Below are 16,471 nucleotides of genomic sequence, written 5' to 3' on the forward strand. Positions count from 1 at the left end.
TGGTGACATCATAGGAACCTGAACTGGGAGGAGGAAGCTACCCCGCCCACCGATGCTCCTGCGTGTTGCGCGGCGGTTGCGCGATGGTGATGGTTGCTTGTTGGACATTGAACATAAACACTCAAAGAAAAACCCCGTTGGATTTCAGGACGTGTATGCTATAAACTCACAGTCCCTCATCAAGGTACAACAGGTATGCCTGGTCCCAATCAGTCCCGTCTCACGGCTTCAGTGCCATCTGCTTCCTCTGCGAGTCTCTCTTCTGTTTCGCGAACCAGCGCCTATTCCCGTCTTCTACATAGCACATCCCACTCTTCTTCAGCCAGTGCTGCTCGACAGACCATTGCATATTCACGACCCATCATCTCTGCTCAATTCATTGCGAATACCCTTGTTAACAGTCCGGCGCCCCTGCCAACAGCCAAAATGTCCACCATGCAAGCCTGCCACGGCCACAACGAGGCCTGGTAAGTGATGCGTCTCTTCTCACCCCATCCTGACAGTCAACGCTGACACAAGGCCGCCAGCTGTAACATCCCTCCCGTCGTCACCTCCGGCTACAGCCCCAAAGGTTCCTTCACCGAGTACGATGGCCTAAAGACCTATGTCACCGGCCCCGACGATGCCACCAAGGGCATCGTCGTCATCTACGACATCTTCGGCTACTTCGACCAGACCATCCAAGGCGCCGACATCCTGGCCACCAGCGACGACACCAAGTACAAGGTGTTCATGCCCGACTGGTTCAAGGGCGAGCCGTGCCCCATTGAGTGGTACCCTCCCGACACGGACGAGAAGAAGAAGAACCTGGGCGCTTTCTTCAGCAAGAACCCTCCCCATGGCGTCGCCGAGAAGCTCCCTGCCTTTGTCAAGACCCTGAGCGCCAAGCATCCCAACATCAAGTCCTGGGCTATCATTGGTGTAAGTGTGGTTGTCCCTAGGTATACAAGGGAACCTGTCTGACTAAAGTTTACAACAGTACTGCTGGGGCGGCAAGGTCGTCTCCCTAATTACCAAGTCCGAGAATAACCCCTTCTCCATTGGCGCCGAGTGCCACCCGGCCATGGTAGACCCCGAGGAGGCCAAAGGCATCAAGGTGCCCCTCATCCTGCTCGCCTCTAAGGAGGAGCCCGAGGACAAGGTCAAGGAGTTTGAGCAGAACCTTAGCGTGCCCAAGCACGTCGAGACCTTCAAGGACCAGGTCCACGGCTGGATGGCGGCGCGCGGCGACTTGAAGGACGAGCGCGTCAAGAGCGAGTATGTCAGGGGGTACAAGACTGTTTTGGAGTTCTTTGGCAAGAACTGGAAGTAAATGGGGATGGAAATGGTGGCGTAAATGATTTGATGACCTGATGAAGAAGACCAAACTAATGATTCGTTGACTGGATGGTTCTGACGATGAGTGTTGTCAACGGATTGCATTGATATATTCAGCGGTTGAACCTATCTTACAACAGTTGGCGTGGTGGCAGAGTGGTCTAATGCGCAAGACTAGAAATCTTGTTCCTTCGGGAGCGTCTGTTCGAATCAGGCCCACGTCGCACGATGATCACCAAAAACTTCTTTTTTTTGTCCCTTTTTGATGCTGTTTTGAAATCATTTCTCTTTTTCGCCATTTTAACCGATTTCCTTTTCTTTTCAAAATTTCGGTGAGGAAGAAATAACAAGATGACATGCTTCCTCTCGCTTTCGTTTCGAAGTAAAGGGTACGTGACAATATGAATTAGCATCATGTTGCCCCTCGAAGCCTTCTATTCTTCCACATGCATGTTGTATTTTACGCAAGACTGAATAAGAGTCCACAGCATCAGGAGAAAATGTTGGCGATGGAGTTATTATCCAAGATTGGTGTATTGTCTAAGCCCTCGTAATTCTGACGAGCGCGGGTATCAAATGCTTTTGTCTTCTTCCTTTTCCATCTATTGTCCAAAGCGACATCTAATTTTCCTTGAACTTCCATTCCTCGCTGAGGCATGCTTTCGACTGCAACCGAAATCCACATCATATCACGCGAAAGCGGTGCCTACGCAACACTTCCACCTGGCGGCGCCGTTATGCCTGCCCACTTCATCTGCTGCGCGACCTTTCTCTGCTCCTTTTCCTTCTTCCTCGCCTGGCTGATACTCACCGTCGGCTCCCTCGCCTTCTCGACCGCCTGCGCGAGCGTCTCCTCTGTGACCCTCTCCAGCGCGAACCTGCCCAGGTCTCCGCGCCGCCACGCCTGCACCACCCAGTCGGCTGCGTTTTCCAGGTTCAGCTCCGACCCCTTTCTCAGTTTACCCGTGCGTGTCGCTACCGCCCGCAGGAACTCGTGCACGTCGTTGGTCGGCTTGCCCAAGTCGAACTTGCGCGTGTACAGCTTCGGGTCGACAAGATTCAAATGGTAAAGCAGGTAATCGGCCACCGTGACGGACGGGATCACGCCGTCTTTCACGCACCCCACCAGCGCCAGACGGAGCATGTCCTCCGGGTCCGAGACGTACGGGATGAACACGCCCGGCGTGTCCATGATGAAGACTCCCTCGCCTAAGCCGGCGCTGCTCGGGTCGTCGGCGGACTCGCCAGCTATGATGCGCACGGGGGTGCCGATCTTGCGGGTGACGCCCGGTGTGGCGCCGGTTTGTGCGGCTTTGGGCAGACCCATGCCCTTGGCGCGCAGCCGGTTGAGCAGGGTGGATTTGCCGCTGTTGGGCATGCCGACCACCATGGCGCGCATGCCCGTCAAGGAGTCGGCTTCGCGAGCAATGCGCTTGATGGACTCGAGCAGGTGTTTGTCGTTGTTGGGCGCGTCGTTGCGGCTGCGGGCGCCGGCGGAGGTGCCGAGGAACATGACGTCTTTGGTGGTGTAGGAGTTCTTGTGGTACTTCTTGAGGGTCTTGACCATGTCCTTGCCGTTTTGGTAGCGGCCGTTGGTGTAGCCCTCGATGGAGGTCTCTTTGGAGAAGTTGCCCGAGGGTGGGCCGAGGTCGTGCTTCGTATAGACGATGATGCGGGAGCGCTCGCCGGCGGCGGAGGCGGCGAGACTGCGCTCGAGGAGCGGGTTCCACGAGCAGATGGGTACGCGGAAGTCGCGGCATTCGATGATCAAGCCGACGTTCGAGATGGTTTGGCGCATTTTGTTGAGGGCGGAGGCGTGGTGACCGAGGTAGTAGGAGCGGGTGATTTGGGTCGAGGATTCGTAAACTTCGCGCGGTGCGAAGCCGCCGCCGGCTGTGAGGGAGGTTGCGGTCCTTGCGACATTCTCGACTGCCGAGGTGACGGCGGCCGTGGCGCCGGCTGCTACTTTGCCAGTTATTGTGCCCGACATTGAGTACTTTTCAAGTGTTTTGGTGTTGCGAAGAGTTCGGTTCTCGCCTCGGCTATGCCGGACCGGATCGAATGCGCCTGGGGGCAGGTCTCGCTCGGATTACTGTCGTGGTTGTCGTTGCTCTCGCTTCAGGAAATGCGCTTATGGTGGAAGAAATATCTTTGTGGTTGGCGATAGCATACTTCGCAATGTGCCAAGGCTGTGTGTGTTCTGGAGAGGTAAAGACTCCACGGGTCTCATTGTTGATTGTGGATGGCTCGAACTTAGATTCACGATCCTGGGCTAGATAAGTCTGGAATTTGAGTTCTGATAACGGATAAATGCTTATCGGTAAGTGATCATCCGATAAGTGCATAAGAGCCACAAGGTATCTCCCACTTGGGACATTTCGACTGTGATTGTTGACCTTTTGCCCAACACTATTACTGTACAAAGCAATCTTTGGGATCAGCTGTCCTTGATCTCGTGAATCAAAGCATTCAACATCAATGCTATGTTTGCAGATATGGACTGGCACTGGACTGCTGGCAAGAGAGTTGTGACCGCCCTCGCCGCCTTCCTCATCCGAACACATGTGATGGTGGGTTGACCAGTGACGTAATTGCTTCTGCGGCGGACATAACAAACGAGAAGCGGGCAATGGTCCGGATCTGCGATTTTGTGGGGCATCTTGGATCTTTCTTTTGTGGACCTTTGGAACAAATCAAGGTTGGGCATCAAAGACAGTGGTGGCACGTGCGCCGTGACGAAGACGGGAGTCGACTTGTCCGCGCTCTGCTCGCTTACGTTGTTGCCCCGATTCTCTCGCCAAGAATATCAAAGAAACTTCCTTGGCAGAAAGGCGCGATGGGGACATGCCCTGTATGTAGAGGACTGGAATACGGGAAAAGGAAGGTTTTCAATTCTCAACACTGCCCGTACCCACCATGATACTACCCGCCTCGCAGTGGCTATGGATAGGGGTTCTTTTCGGCCCTTCTGGCCCAATGTCCTCGTAACCTTCAAGGGATCGGCGTAGTCTGTAGAGATCTAGGCCGGAGTGTTCCCCCCATGCTAATCTTGAACCATACCCTTCTTTCCCATTAAGACATTTTCACTATACTCAGAATTTTCTTTCTCACCGCTCTGTTAGGTCGAGATCTCTTTTCGTTCTGCATTCATCATCTCATAGGGAGTTCGAATCTGAAGACGCGGTGAGGTCTCTCATACCTAGCTCCTACCTATACTCAGCCAACGGCCGAAAGATGAGATAAAAGATCGAAGCTTCCACGACCGTGTTTGGAAAACAAACAATCTCTCGTCCGGCGCCGCTTCTTCCCCAGTGTCAATACCTATCCAATAATCTCCCTTCGCCGACCCTAGCCCCGCTTATATACATAGGTATATAAGTTGAACTCGACAGCCAATCACCCTGCCGTCAACCAACTTAATTTTCCCGAGATCGACGTCAACCGCTCAACTACTCCTTGGACTGAGAGCAGGAACCCGATATGCTGGAGAAGCCCGAGGCCAAAGCCTCATGGCTGGCCACAGTCTCAAATAGGTTCAAGAAAGGAGGGAAGCTCCAGCCATTCAGGTTGCTGAGGCAGGACATACACAACCTACGCCAGAGATATGTTTCGGATTGGACAGTCTTCAACCAACTGGTCGTCGCCAGTGCCGTCTATGTTTTCTTCACCAATATCCTCCCGGGCATTACCTTTGCCAACGATCTCTTTGTCCTCACCGGAGAATCATGGGGCACCATCGAAGTTGTCTTTAGCACTGGCCTTTGCGGCCTCATCTTCTCCCTCTTCTCTGCACAGCCCTTGACTATCTTGGGTGTCACTGGTCCCTTTTCCGTTCTGGCGGAGAACATGTACAAGCTATGTACAAATAACTTTCATGTAAGTGACCTACCTATGTTCAACCATGACAAATAAACTTCGACTAACACCATCAAGGTCCCCTTCCTCCCGGTCATGGCCTGGTCCCTCATCCACTCCGCCTGGATGCACTACCTTCTCGCCATTTTCAATGCCCACGACTACACCATGCAATATGTCACCGACTTCAGCGCCGATATCTTCTCCCTCCTTAATTCCGTCATCTACTTCCACAAGGCCAGTCTCGAGCTCAAACGAAATCACGACAATGTTCCCTTCGACGCCTTCCTCTACTCCATCATTGGCGCCTTCGGCACCTGCCTCATGGCCATCTTTCTGTCTACCGCACTCGAATGGAAGCCCTTGTTCGGGCGCATCATCCGCATGGGACTAGCCGAGTACGCGGCCGCCATCTCCATCATCTTCTTTATCGGCGTCCCGTACATGGGCGAGCTAGCGAATCTCGACCACGAGCGCCTTTCCATCCAAAAGTCGTTTCGACCCACCAGCCCGGCCCGCGACATGTTCTTCGTGAGGTTCTGGGAGGTGCCACTGGAGTGGGTGTTCATCTCCATCATCCCCGGCGCCATCATCACGGTGCTGTTCTACTTTGACCACGAGATCAGCAGCATCATCTGCACTGTCGAGCGCTACGGCGTGAAGAAGCCGGGCGGGTACGCTTGGGACATTGTCCTGCTGGGCACGACCACTGCGCTTTGTGGAATCCTGGGTATCCCGCCTGCGAACGGCTTGTTGCCGCAGGCGCCTTTGCATTCGGAGTCTCTGCGGCATTGGGTGGAAGTTGACGACGATGATGACGAAGACTCCGACACCCCCCTTACTACTACCTCTAATAATAATCCCCCCCAGTCAGCTACAGCCACAGCCACAGCCACAGCCACAGCCTCACCCTCAACCTCCTCCTCTTCCACAACCTTATCATCCCCCAACATCGACGACGCCGCCCCCAGAAAGAAGAAACTCGTTCCCCGCGTCCACGAACAGCGCTACTCTCCCCTTCTCCAATCCGCCATGATCCTCGTCTTCATCAGCCCCCCCTTCCAACACCTCCTCGGCTTCACCCCCACCTCCGTCTTGGCGGGTCTGTTCATGTACATGGGCTACCAATCGCTTTCCGTGAACCCCATTCTCCCTCGCTTCTTCGAAATGCTTTCCCCGCCCTCGGAACTCCCGCCTCTACCCAACCCGCAAATCTCACGATGGGCGGTGCATGGGTATACCCTCACCCAAATCGTGCTGACGGGCATCATCTTCGGCGTGACCTTGACGGTCGCGGCGCCGGGGTTTCCGGTGATTATCATCATTTTGGTCCCCGTGAGGCTGTGGATCATGAATAGGATATGGGGCAGGGAGACGTTGAGGTTTGTGGATGGGTGGGCGTGTAGGCCGGGGAAGCCGGAGGATAGTGAGGAGGAAAAAGCAGCGAGGGGAGAGGGAGAGAGGGGTGGTGGTGATGAGAATGTGAGTGCGAGCGCAAATGTGGGTGAGGACGACGTGGAGAGGGGACTGGCGATGACGTCGACGGGGATGATCAATGAGGGTGTGAAGGAGAAGCAGAGGTGATCTTGGATGATTTTGTGGTGAATGTTTCAAGGGTTTGTTTTGCTGTATTACGCGAGTGAAGAAAAGAAAAGTTTGAAGGCGTGTAGTTGAACGTTGGACGGATGATACATGTACGGCGATGAATTCGACACGATAATGATTTAATAGCATAGCATGAGCATGAGCAGGCATGGCATAGTACGAGCATAGCATCAAAGGCCAAATAACAACGAGAGAGCATGATGGTTGATACCCACACACGAACGAAATAGCATCATGGCAAAATAAACCTAGGTGATGAAATTCTTGAAAACTCTATACTCCGTTATCAATGATACCCACGCCGTCCTAGGTACTACCAGAACCAATTATCCTGTTTAAACCCAAAAAAAAAAAAAAAACGCCCCAATAAATGCATCGCTGGCCTCACCACCCATTCGCCCACGTCGTCAGTAGGTGGAAGGGAGGATACAGCTATCCCGAGTACTCTCGATATAAAACTTCGAAAGCATCCAATCATCGCAAAAACCTGCCTAATGATAGCACCGTTCTGCCCGAGAAAACACCAAGACAAACGAAAGTGGAAAAGAAAAAAGAAACCCAAAATCGAAAACGTGCAAGTTATCATCAGCCTTTATCCGACGTAATCCATGCCACATGCACATCAAGTATAACATCCATTATCCGCTCATTGTATCACACTGTATACTCCTGCTGCCACTTGACCAACCTCCGGGTCAAGCTGTCCATCATCTCCACGCAGCTGAGGTCCTTGAAATCCTTTCCTAGCTGCCCTTCTGAAGTCATGACAGCGGCTGGGGTCGAGCAATTGACCCCGAGTATGCCTGTTGCCGACCCTGGCTTTTCACAGTCAGTTGCTAACTGTGGTGCGACGCTGTTGCCGTTCGTCTTGTCATCATCCGATGGTGACTCGCCAGCAAGCTCAACTTGGGTTCGCGAAATGAAGTCAAGGAGTGCTGCGGCCCTCCTCTTCATGTCAGTCATGGTGATCTTGCTGTTCATCCCACCCTTATTCTTCCCTTGTTTTCCGTGTCCAGTAGCCTTCTCTTCGGCCTTACTTGGCTTCGGAGGAGGCGGTACTTCAGCTGGTGCCTCCCCTGACTGTGATCTTGCAGGCGATGGCTCGTTGTCATCACGTGTGTATTGATTGCGACCCTTCTTCTTATGTGATCGCTTCTTCTCAATCTTGGCTGTGGGAGTAGCTGCAGCGGGAGGGTCTTCCGGAGTGGACTGTGAGGCAGGAGGGGGTTCGGGTACCGCTGGTGATTGTTCTTCTTGTTCTGCCGGTTCTTCCGCAGCGGCAGGGGTAGCCATAGTAGTGGTAGTAGTAGTCGTTGTAGTGGTCACGGCGGTGGCGGCTGCGACCGGTGTCGTTGTAGCGGGCGTCTTGTTCACTGCCGCACGAGCTGCTAGTGGTAACTCGTCCGAAGGGTCTGAATCTGTATCTGTGTCAATTCCAGATGCCTTCGCGAGAGTCGTGGCTTTCGTACCATCAGCTCGCCGGCGCTCAGCTCTACCCTTTCGCTTGTTTGCTGCCTCAGCCCTTTGTCGTTCGCGTTCTTCTTTTTCAGTTGTCTTCTCGGTGCGCAGAGTGCGGCCTGCTACGCCGCCCCGCGATCTAGACTTTGCACCATTCCGCGTTGTTGTGCCGGCGTCGTCAGAGTCCTCAGTGGTCTTGTCAAGGCTAGGAGAGGCCGATCGAGAGCTCGTCCTCTGCCTCTTGTTTTCTGACTTTCTTGAAGAGGGTTAGCGGTTATTGATGTCGGGCAGCGTAGGACGTGGACCTACTCTTCGCTATCGCTTCTGCCTCGCTTTGTTCTTCTCGTGGTAGTTTCGGGTTGTTCAGAAGCTGCATCTTCTTTGCTTGCTTCAATCGCCCGTCTCAGGGCTTCAGCTTCGTCGTAGTCAGCGCCTCGGCTGTTCATTGTAGATCTTCGCTTCGACGCGGAGGAAGTGGTCGTACCACGTCCGTTGCGGCCCTCCGGTTTATCTTTGGGCGGTGATCTCGTGCCATCCTTGTTGAGAGAGGCGGATCTAGAAGTGGTTCGAGAGGGGCGCTTAAGGGGTAGGTAGTGCGAATAGCGTTGTCTGTGAATCATGTCGTCAGTCGACTGGAGAGTGATTTGACAATTGTCGTGGATGGAGGAGGATATTGCATGAAAGGTGAGGCAACGTCAAAGGCGTGTGATGGGCTTTGACGCACTCCAGCTGAACTTTTGACGTTCAGCTCCCGACCATGCAGCCACGGGACCAAAGAAATGCAAGATTTACCCGTTGCTCGCTGTGAAAATTTTGTGGAATTCTTTGCGGCACTCTTCGCAGAAATATTCGTCTGGGCTTGACTCTTCGGTCATAATGCCAACGCAGGCGCCATGTTGCCAGACCTTGCAAATGTCGCATTGTACGAAAAATCCGGCCGCATCGTCGGTGACATCGGTCGCGAATATGGGATCGATATCCATGCCGTCCTTCAAGCCATGCTTGGAGTCTTCGTCAAACGGCGGAGGGCCTGGGTAGTCCTCGTAGCCGCAAATGCAACGAACGGCCTCGTCCTCGTCTTGAGCGTCATCGTCGCCGTGTGCCATTTCGACCTGCTCAGACTTGTTATTTGCCCTCTCTCTTTCTTCCTGCTGACCGCGGGTACGACGCCGGGTACCAAACGAGTCGTCCGCTGTAATTGTCTCGTCTGGAGCCTCAGAGGATAGCGATCCCGAGGAGCTTGACTTTTGTGGTGAGACAGCTTTGTTGAAATACCTGGTGCTGCGCTCACCACGACCTGACGTGCTGGACGTGCTGGACGAGATTTGCGATTGTGATTGGGAGGTTCGCGCTCTTGACGACCGCCTCGGATCGGACCCTGCCATTGCTTGCAGCTGGGGCCGCAGTCAAGGCAGGAGCTCGAAGTATGTAGGGTATATAATCGACACGATTGGTGTCGAAGAGAAGAACGCGATCCGCAGGCCCGTTGGGAGGGGGTTCTGCGGTCGGGTATCCGGAGTGCCTGGGGACAATGACGCACCCTAGCACTAAAACAATTTCGTTTTACTTGAAGCTCGACAATTGCGATGTGGATGGTCGGAGAAGTAATGGGGCGTGATGGCGGGAGCAGACCCGAATCACGCGGTCGTCTGTCGATGTGGTCACGGAGAAGCGAGGACTCGACGAGGCCGAGTCTCGACCGCAAATTGAATCTGACACAATCGTCGAGTAAAGATGCAATCGAAGGTGTCGAGGTTATGAGACTCGTGCTAGGTTCGAATCGTAGCTTGAAGCCGGTGCTTGGTGGTAGAGAAGCGTAAATTATCGAGGATGGATCGACCGACGGCGGAGGATCGCGAGGGCTCAGGTCGAAAATCCAGCCAAGTGAGGAGGGTGCTCGATCGGGGGCGTGCTCGAGATGAGGATGTCGCCGGCTTGCTTGTGTAAATGTCCACGAAAGCAAGACTCGTTCGCTGCTAACTTGGGTAAAAGATTGAGCGGGTACGAGGGTGGGAAAAAAAACGAAGAAGAGGGGACGGAGGACGGCGAGACGAGATGTCTATGACGGGATCCGAAGTGCTGGCTACGCCAAATTGGAGATCGGGGAGCGGTGGTCGACGTGGTAGGTGGGTGGTAAACTATTTCTCATGACGGAAATAACAAAGTTCGACAAGTCGGGTTTTCGTGTCTGTGGCCCAGGGTGTACGTGGTGAGGATTTCCAGAAAAGAGGAGAGCGAGGACGGCACTGCCTGGAAGGAGGAAGCGATGGCTGGTCTCTCTTGGTGTGTGTACAATGGTGGAAACCGAGCCCGGGACCTAGTCGAGTTGCCAGCCCCAAAAAAGACGGGACCACCGCACCGCACCACGGCACCACGATGCACCACCACCACCACCACCACCACCACCACCAACCCGACACGGCGCTCTTGCAGTTGCTTGCAGTAAATTTTGGCAGAAAGCTGTCCGCCCGGGCACCCACTCTGGCTGCCGCCCACCCACCCACCAACCCCGGTCTGATCCCGTCCGTCACTCAGGCACCTCCTCACTCCTCCTCACGGTAGCGGCAGTGGCAGCGCCAAAGCGTGCGGGGCCATCTGGAAGCTCGGTCCCCATGTTGACCAATCCGGTGCCGGGAAAAAGATAATGGGCCAGCTCGACCAGGATATCAATGATCTCTGGGATGCGGCGTCGAAAGCCGGCTTGTCGATGCTGTTCAGTTTCCAGAGACGAGTAGATATAGTTTGATGTAAGAAAGTCGTATGCATAGGTATGTAGAGGCCGTAGAGTGGTGAATTACTGGTACCGTCCGTCGGGGAGGGTTCGTGCTATGACATCACGCCTCAATAGGTGAAGCCCGTGTCCAACCTGGACCGACAAGAGAATAAGGGGCATCTTGAAAACCGAAAAGGGTTTGAAGTGAAATGTGGTTCAAACAAACATCGATGGTGGAAGACAACGAAACTCGTTGTTGCACACAAGGGGAAATTATTTGGGGTAATGGGAACCTGAAGGGGAGGCGGGGGTTCGGTTCATTGCTCGCTGCAGGTCGGGTCTGGTTCAGGTTGTTGTCGAGTTGAGCAAAGCTTTCCAAGTGAAATTGCACCTACCGTCGTCGAATGGGTCTCGTTTGCTTCTCAAAGGGAAAATGGCAGTACATGGTGTTGTCAGGGCGGCATCAAATCAGATGCAACTACCTATGAATGGCACCGGCACCGCAGTGTTCTGCCTGTGATGGAAAACGCTTGGCTCTTGCTCGAATACTGTACTAGTACTAGTGTAAGCACAGTGCGTCCGGCATTCAGGAACCGCCGCCCACAACCCGGCCTCCATTCAGGTCGCTTTCAATGTGAGTGTGCACGGCGATGATTATGGTAAGTAGAGACAGAGAGACTTGCCCACCCAGAAAGAAGCTCGGTTGCTGGGGAAGTCAAGCCAAGGTACACTAGCTGGTACCTAGAGGTAGTTAATGGGTCAACATCAGTCGACTCGGTACTTCCCCATGATCTTCCAATTGGATTTGGGAAATCGAAAAACGTACAGGTAGCTCAGTACAGTAGCTAGAGAGGTCACGGTATGGAAATTCAGCATCTCACTTGGGGCTGTTCCTTGGAGTCTCCAGTAGTGTACCCGTGGGAACACCAGTATGCTCGACGGTTCGTGATTGCTGTCGGCCTCTAGGGTATCATTATTGGGTGATCTCTCAGTTTCCGTTGATCTCTCCATGTTGGGGAGAGACCCAATGCCATGCGTGAGGCTATTCACTCGGATGGGAACCGGAAACCGAATGGAGGCTCCCCCGGCCGGGAACTACAAGTGGAAGGCGGGGGCGGAACAGCGGGTGTACTTCTAGGTTCTGGCAGCATGGCAGGCAGCGGCATTGGGTCACCGACCTCTGGCTGCCCTCTCCTCAGAATCACAGCCCGAAACCCGCGCTGTCCAGACGACCAACTGCAGTGAGGTGGTTAAGGACGGGATGCTTACATAATGCAGCCAAGGGTGCGTCGATTAGGTCCCGCCTACCATCCCGCCCGCCCTCACTACAGTGAACACCCGCTTCTCCTAATCACAACCACTGAACTCCATTGCTTTCCACCCCTCAACACCACTGCACCGATACACGACACCCGTCTCACTGACTCGGGCAAAGTGCTGGTTTGAGTTGGCTTCTTTTGTTTTGGCCTTCCTATAGCTCTCCCCCGAGTTTGCCTGCAACCTGGCCACCGGATATCCGCACGAGCCAGATTCGAGCCAAGAAGGTGGGTGCTTGTGATTAGCAGCTGATTGTCCCCTCAGTTGTATGGCTTCATTTCCCCCCCCCCCCCCCCCCCCCCCCCCTCCCCCTTCTCGCCGCCTTCCCCGCCATGCTGTTTCATTTGTCCCTTGGTGTGGTATCCCGACGATTCAGGAAGTTCTTGCTATGATAGACGATGCGGTGGCAACTTGGGGAGAAAATATTTCATCTACCGGTCCAGGCATAAACAACGAGAACACAACTGCCATGGCGTTTCCCCTCCTTTTCCCAAGGCTTCGGTGCTGATGAGTCTTTTTGGGCAGAAAGGGATACATCCAAAGCGACGTCGGCGCCTTCGTTTCCTTCCACTTGTATTCCCAAGGTGTTCTCCGGATCACAGAACTTCCACAATCATACGGATTATAGCAGCCTGGGAATCCCCTCGGGTTGACGCATATTCCGTGTGAAGTGCCTCGGCGGCTGGCGCTCCTTCGAAAGTTGATAGCATCTTGTCTTGGGTACTATGTAATATCCTGAAGGTACGTTCGTAGGCACGCGCCTTCCACGTTGCGATTCTTGGATTTCTTTCCAAGGCCACTTCACAGAACTACGCGGCATGAACAAACGACCTCTTCTTCAGTCGAGTCCGCCCAAGTCCCCTCCCGTCCTAACCCCGCGCCTCTCTTCTGTCCTCGCCCTGCACTCGGCCTTTCTTCTCGTCCCGCCATTCTTTTGTTGTTGCTGTTCAGTCAGTGTGGCACCAATGCTAGCCTTCTTAAATGACTTCTTCCCAATCATCAAATGGCTTTCATTGCTGTTGCTAATTCGTTTGCATTTGGCTTCTGACAGAGCACACGAGCAAGTCACAAGAATGTCCTCCGCCGATACGGTGTCGGTGTCGCCCGCATATCGAAGCGAACGGAGAATCCATCCACTGCCCAAGAGATCACTCAGAGACCGTTTAACCCCCGAAGCCGCGGAGTCGATTCAATACCCCCCAGCTCCTTCGATCTCTACGTCCTTGTTCCCGAGTCTGTATAGTATCCGAGATGACGAACCAGACCAGACTTCGACTCCCCCTCGCGAGCGACTCACCGAGGCTGCCCCGCGCCAGTCAAGAAGAGATGGTCCACTAGCAGAAAGTGGGGGATATACTGCTGCGTCGAGACAAGGCATACCGGAGCGCGGACACAGCTTGCTCGATGACGGGATCTCTGATCCATCGAACCGCAAGGGTCATCAGTCACCGAGGACTGAAAATGAAGAGAGATCGGTCAATTCGCAAGCTACTGTCTCCGCGGCATCAGCAATCGATGGCTATGACTCCTTCGAAAACACAAACAATAAGAAAAAGAGGAAAATCCCTACGGCGGGTGATGCAGCTCTTGGCGGGGTTCATGTTGGCATAGATGCTGGCTTCGGAACCACATCTGTTCAGGCGTCTGAAGGTCATGGGGAAGCCACGTCTTCGAGCTCGGCGTCTCAGTATGGTTCCGGGGGTTATATGCCAGGCTTGCAGAACGTGCCTGGTCCTGGAAGAGGTAGATATGGCAGACCGCGCAACGGCAGAAGCCCGCTCAGGCCCTTGTCGGACTCGAACACCAACTGGCCCGGAAGAGGCGGGAAGCTGCGCTCTGTTCCATGGTCAACCAGTTCAGGTACGTCAACCGACGCTCTATCCTGGTTCCCTTGCCATTTGATATGTCTCGAGGTGTTGTCACGATGGAGATGCTGATCATATCTCTCTCTGTAGCCGAGAACCAGGGGATCATCTCCAGCGCCATAGCGAAAGCAGAGAAGCTAAACCCACCACATGCGGGGTCTGAAAGTACAAGTCTCTTGCAGAATTCATTGTCACCGAAACGCCCTGCATCAGCACAGTTCACGTTTACCGCTCCTGGTCCTAATGCACTCTCTTGGCCTGGCTCTGATCGACGAATCAACATGCCAACCCCGTCAGCGGCTCGACAAGGGCAGGAAAATTGGCAGCGTGCTGCTCCGGGTGGTCAGGCAGCTAATGCCCACCCTCTTTCATCGGGAACAGGCACCGCAGCGAAGGATGCACAAGGCAAAAGTGGCGCTGGAGGCCAAGGGCAGCAAGGCCCGGCACCTAAAACCACCAGGAGGAGTGCTGCTAAAGAGTATGCCGCCGCGGCCAGACAACGGCGCCGGGAGACGCAATTACGGAATAAGCGTCACCCTCCTAAGCCTGAAGATATTTGGATTTGCCACTTTTGTGAGTACGAGTCGATCTTCGGGCACCCTCCCGAAGCTTTGGTCCGTCAATATGAGATCAAGGCCCGCAAGCAACGCCAGTTGGAACAACAGCGGAAGGCTCAGTGGGAAAGGCTCAAGAAGGGCAAGCACAAGGGGAAGAAAAACAGCAAATTGCCTACCAAGGGTCACGATGGTGTTCAGGATGCCCATCAACCTTCGGGCGGCCATGGTGGTCCGATGAACTGCGATTATAGTCAAGGCACTCAGAGCGAGGAGTACTTTGACGACGATGATTACGAGGAAGACGACTACGACCCGGACGAAGATCTGCCGCCAGAGAACGGGCTGGAAGCCGAACGACATGAACGTGTTCCAGATCACGTTGCCCGCGTCTCGACGGTACCTGATGGGGGCGGGACGTAGCCCAGGCTATTGTGGCCATGCCACCTCCCTGCCCCCTATTCTTTGTAACATTAGTCTGCAGCAATATTAGCGTGATTTTATACCCTGTTCTGGATTTTATGACGGTGATGGAGAGGAGGGCGCAGATGTCGGGGTGGTCACAGCGACTAGAGAGGATCGATCAGAGGATCGACTCTTGCCGCTTTGGCGTCAGGAGCCAGTGCTCCGGTGACGTGGCGAGGGGTTTGACGAAGAGTACGGGCGATACGGCTCAGCGAGAACAGGAGAAACTGAACTGTTAAACAACAGCAGCTTAAGGCTCGCAGTTACTTATACAACCAAGCGCACACCGCTTACTCGGTCGGCTCACGCAATATCGAAATACGACCGAACAGCCACGATGAACAAACTTAACAAACGCGGTTTCCTGGTATACAGCTTACTATGCACACGCTAGGTGAGGGTCAAGACGGAAAGAGAGGAACGCATGAGTTTAGGTGTATTTTTGGGGGCTCGGTGGGAGCCTGGGTGATGGGGTGCTCGTTGACGGCAACACAAATGAGCTTTGTTAGATGTAGAAGGAGAGGACGATAATGGCCATAAGCAACAACAACGTACTACCTAGGCTATCGCAAATGCATAGGGATAGAGGGAGGTCTCGAACAGAAAGATGACATACACCTATTGTCGGAAGAAGGAAAACCACGATTATAGATAGCTTGAATACAATGTTGTGTCTTGGTGGTTCAAATTGCGCAACATACCTACTATGAGATGTGGTATGTTTCGATATTCATTCTACACTCACATCTTTGCTGTTGTGAGCCGAGGTCCAGCACGCACACGGCGCTTCCCGAACGATGACAGGACGGAATCACCGAGTGGAGATGAACGGGAGAAGATTCCGTAAGGGTCTCGACGATCGCCAAATGTCAAACACAAACCCGCTCCAAGGGCCCAAAGCCCTCGGTGCGACGTCAGACAAAGACATAGTTTATCTCAAACCAGACAGATTGGATGAACGGTGCCTGTGCTGGCTGGACTGAGTCAAAGCTAAACGTGTTTTGAATGTTTGGCGAAGGGTTTTGTGTAGAAACTCGACTCATTGGTGCATTCTGTTCCTGTCGAGCAACTCGAGCGAATCCATTCTCCCACCGTCTCTTGACTGAAGAATCTGGAACGGCGAGCAGGTGGGGATGATCAGGCCAATGCCAGGGCCAAGCAGCAGCAAGTCGAAGTGGAATTAAAAGCAAGGCAGCTATGTATGGTAGGCGCAGCGCATATTGGTCAAAGGTGATCATGATGCAAGTCATCTTACACACACACACTTTGGCCCGGCTCTGTTTGGGTCTCGCCCAATCCTCGACAATGGAAAGTGAAAAGCA

General features: G+C 53.8%; 5 protein-coding genes and 1 non-coding gene across 8 annotated transcripts; 4 read left to right on the top strand and 2 right to left on the bottom strand.

The window, feature by feature from the left end:
* The first annotated feature begins 55 nt into the window (after nucleotides 1-55).
* On the top strand, nucleotides 56-1,742 carry NCU02124. Of its 2 annotated transcripts, XM_011394636.1 has the most exons (4): nucleotides 56-193; nucleotides 422-467; nucleotides 528-921; nucleotides 980-1,742. In XM_011394636.1, the coding sequence occupies exons 2-4, from the start codon at nucleotides 427-429 to the stop codon at nucleotides 1,310-1,312; spliced, it is 768 nt and encodes a 255-aa protein (XP_011392938.1). In that variant the 5' UTR covers nucleotides 56-193; nucleotides 422-426; the 3' UTR covers nucleotides 1,313-1,742. The 2 variants fall into 2 exon arrangements, with proteins under 2 accessions (XP_011392938.1, XP_011392939.1); XM_011394637.1 differs by having other exon boundaries at nucleotides 171-467; nucleotides 980-1,568.
* On the top strand, nucleotides 1,460-1,541 carry NCU15011. Its single transcript has one exon. It is a non-coding gene; the product is annotated as a tRNA-Ser (tRNA).
* Nucleotides 1,743-1,818: 76 nt separating the features above from the next.
* NCU02123 (mitochondrial GTPase) lies at nucleotides 1,819-3,815 on the bottom strand. The gene has a single exon (XM_959188.2). It carries the CDS (start codon nucleotides 3,305-3,307, stop codon nucleotides 2,024-2,026), a length of 1,284 nt encoding a protein of 427 aa, XP_964281.1. The 5' UTR covers nucleotides 3,308-3,815; the 3' UTR covers nucleotides 1,819-2,023.
* Nucleotides 3,816-4,272: 457 nt separating this feature from the next.
* Nucleotides 4,273-7,035, top strand: NCU02122 (HCO3). Its single transcript, XM_959187.3, has 2 exons — nucleotides 4,273-5,193; nucleotides 5,251-7,035. The coding sequence occupies exons 1-2, from the start codon at nucleotides 4,798-4,800 to the stop codon at nucleotides 6,754-6,756; spliced, it is 1,902 nt and encodes a 633-aa protein (XP_964280.1). The 5' UTR covers nucleotides 4,273-4,797; the 3' UTR covers nucleotides 6,757-7,035.
* On the bottom strand, nucleotides 7,028-11,058 carry NCU02121. Of its 2 annotated transcripts, XM_011394635.1 has the most exons (4): nucleotides 9,028-11,058; nucleotides 8,545-8,844; nucleotides 8,247-8,491; nucleotides 7,028-8,195 (listed from the first exon to the last, which is right to left on the bottom strand). In XM_011394635.1, exons 1-4 carry the CDS (start codon nucleotides 9,618-9,620, stop codon nucleotides 7,432-7,434), a joined length of 1,902 nt encoding a protein of 633 aa, XP_011392937.1. In that variant the 5' UTR covers nucleotides 9,621-11,058; the 3' UTR covers nucleotides 7,028-7,431. The 2 variants fall into 2 exon arrangements, with proteins under 2 accessions (XP_011392937.1, XP_011392936.1); XM_011394634.1 differs by having other exon boundaries at nucleotides 7,028-8,491; nucleotides 8,545-10,641.
* Nucleotides 11,059-12,285: 1,227 nt separating this feature from the next.
* NCU10232 (hypothetical protein) lies at nucleotides 12,286-15,830 on the top strand. The gene is made up of 4 exons (XM_001728514.2): nucleotides 12,286-12,492; nucleotides 12,791-13,006; nucleotides 13,317-14,125; nucleotides 14,221-15,830. Exons 3-4 carry the CDS (start codon nucleotides 13,339-13,341, stop codon nucleotides 15,105-15,107), a joined length of 1,674 nt encoding a protein of 557 aa, XP_001728566.1. The 5' UTR covers nucleotides 12,286-12,492; nucleotides 12,791-13,006; nucleotides 13,317-13,338; the 3' UTR covers nucleotides 15,108-15,830.
* Nucleotides 15,831-16,471: the final 641 nt, after the last annotated feature.

This window comes from Neurospora crassa, linkage group I, assembly GCF_000182925.2.
Source record: "Neurospora crassa OR74A linkage group I, whole genome shotgun sequence".
Taxonomy (NCBI): Eukaryota; Fungi; Ascomycota; class Sordariomycetes; order Sordariales; family Sordariaceae; genus Neurospora; species Neurospora crassa.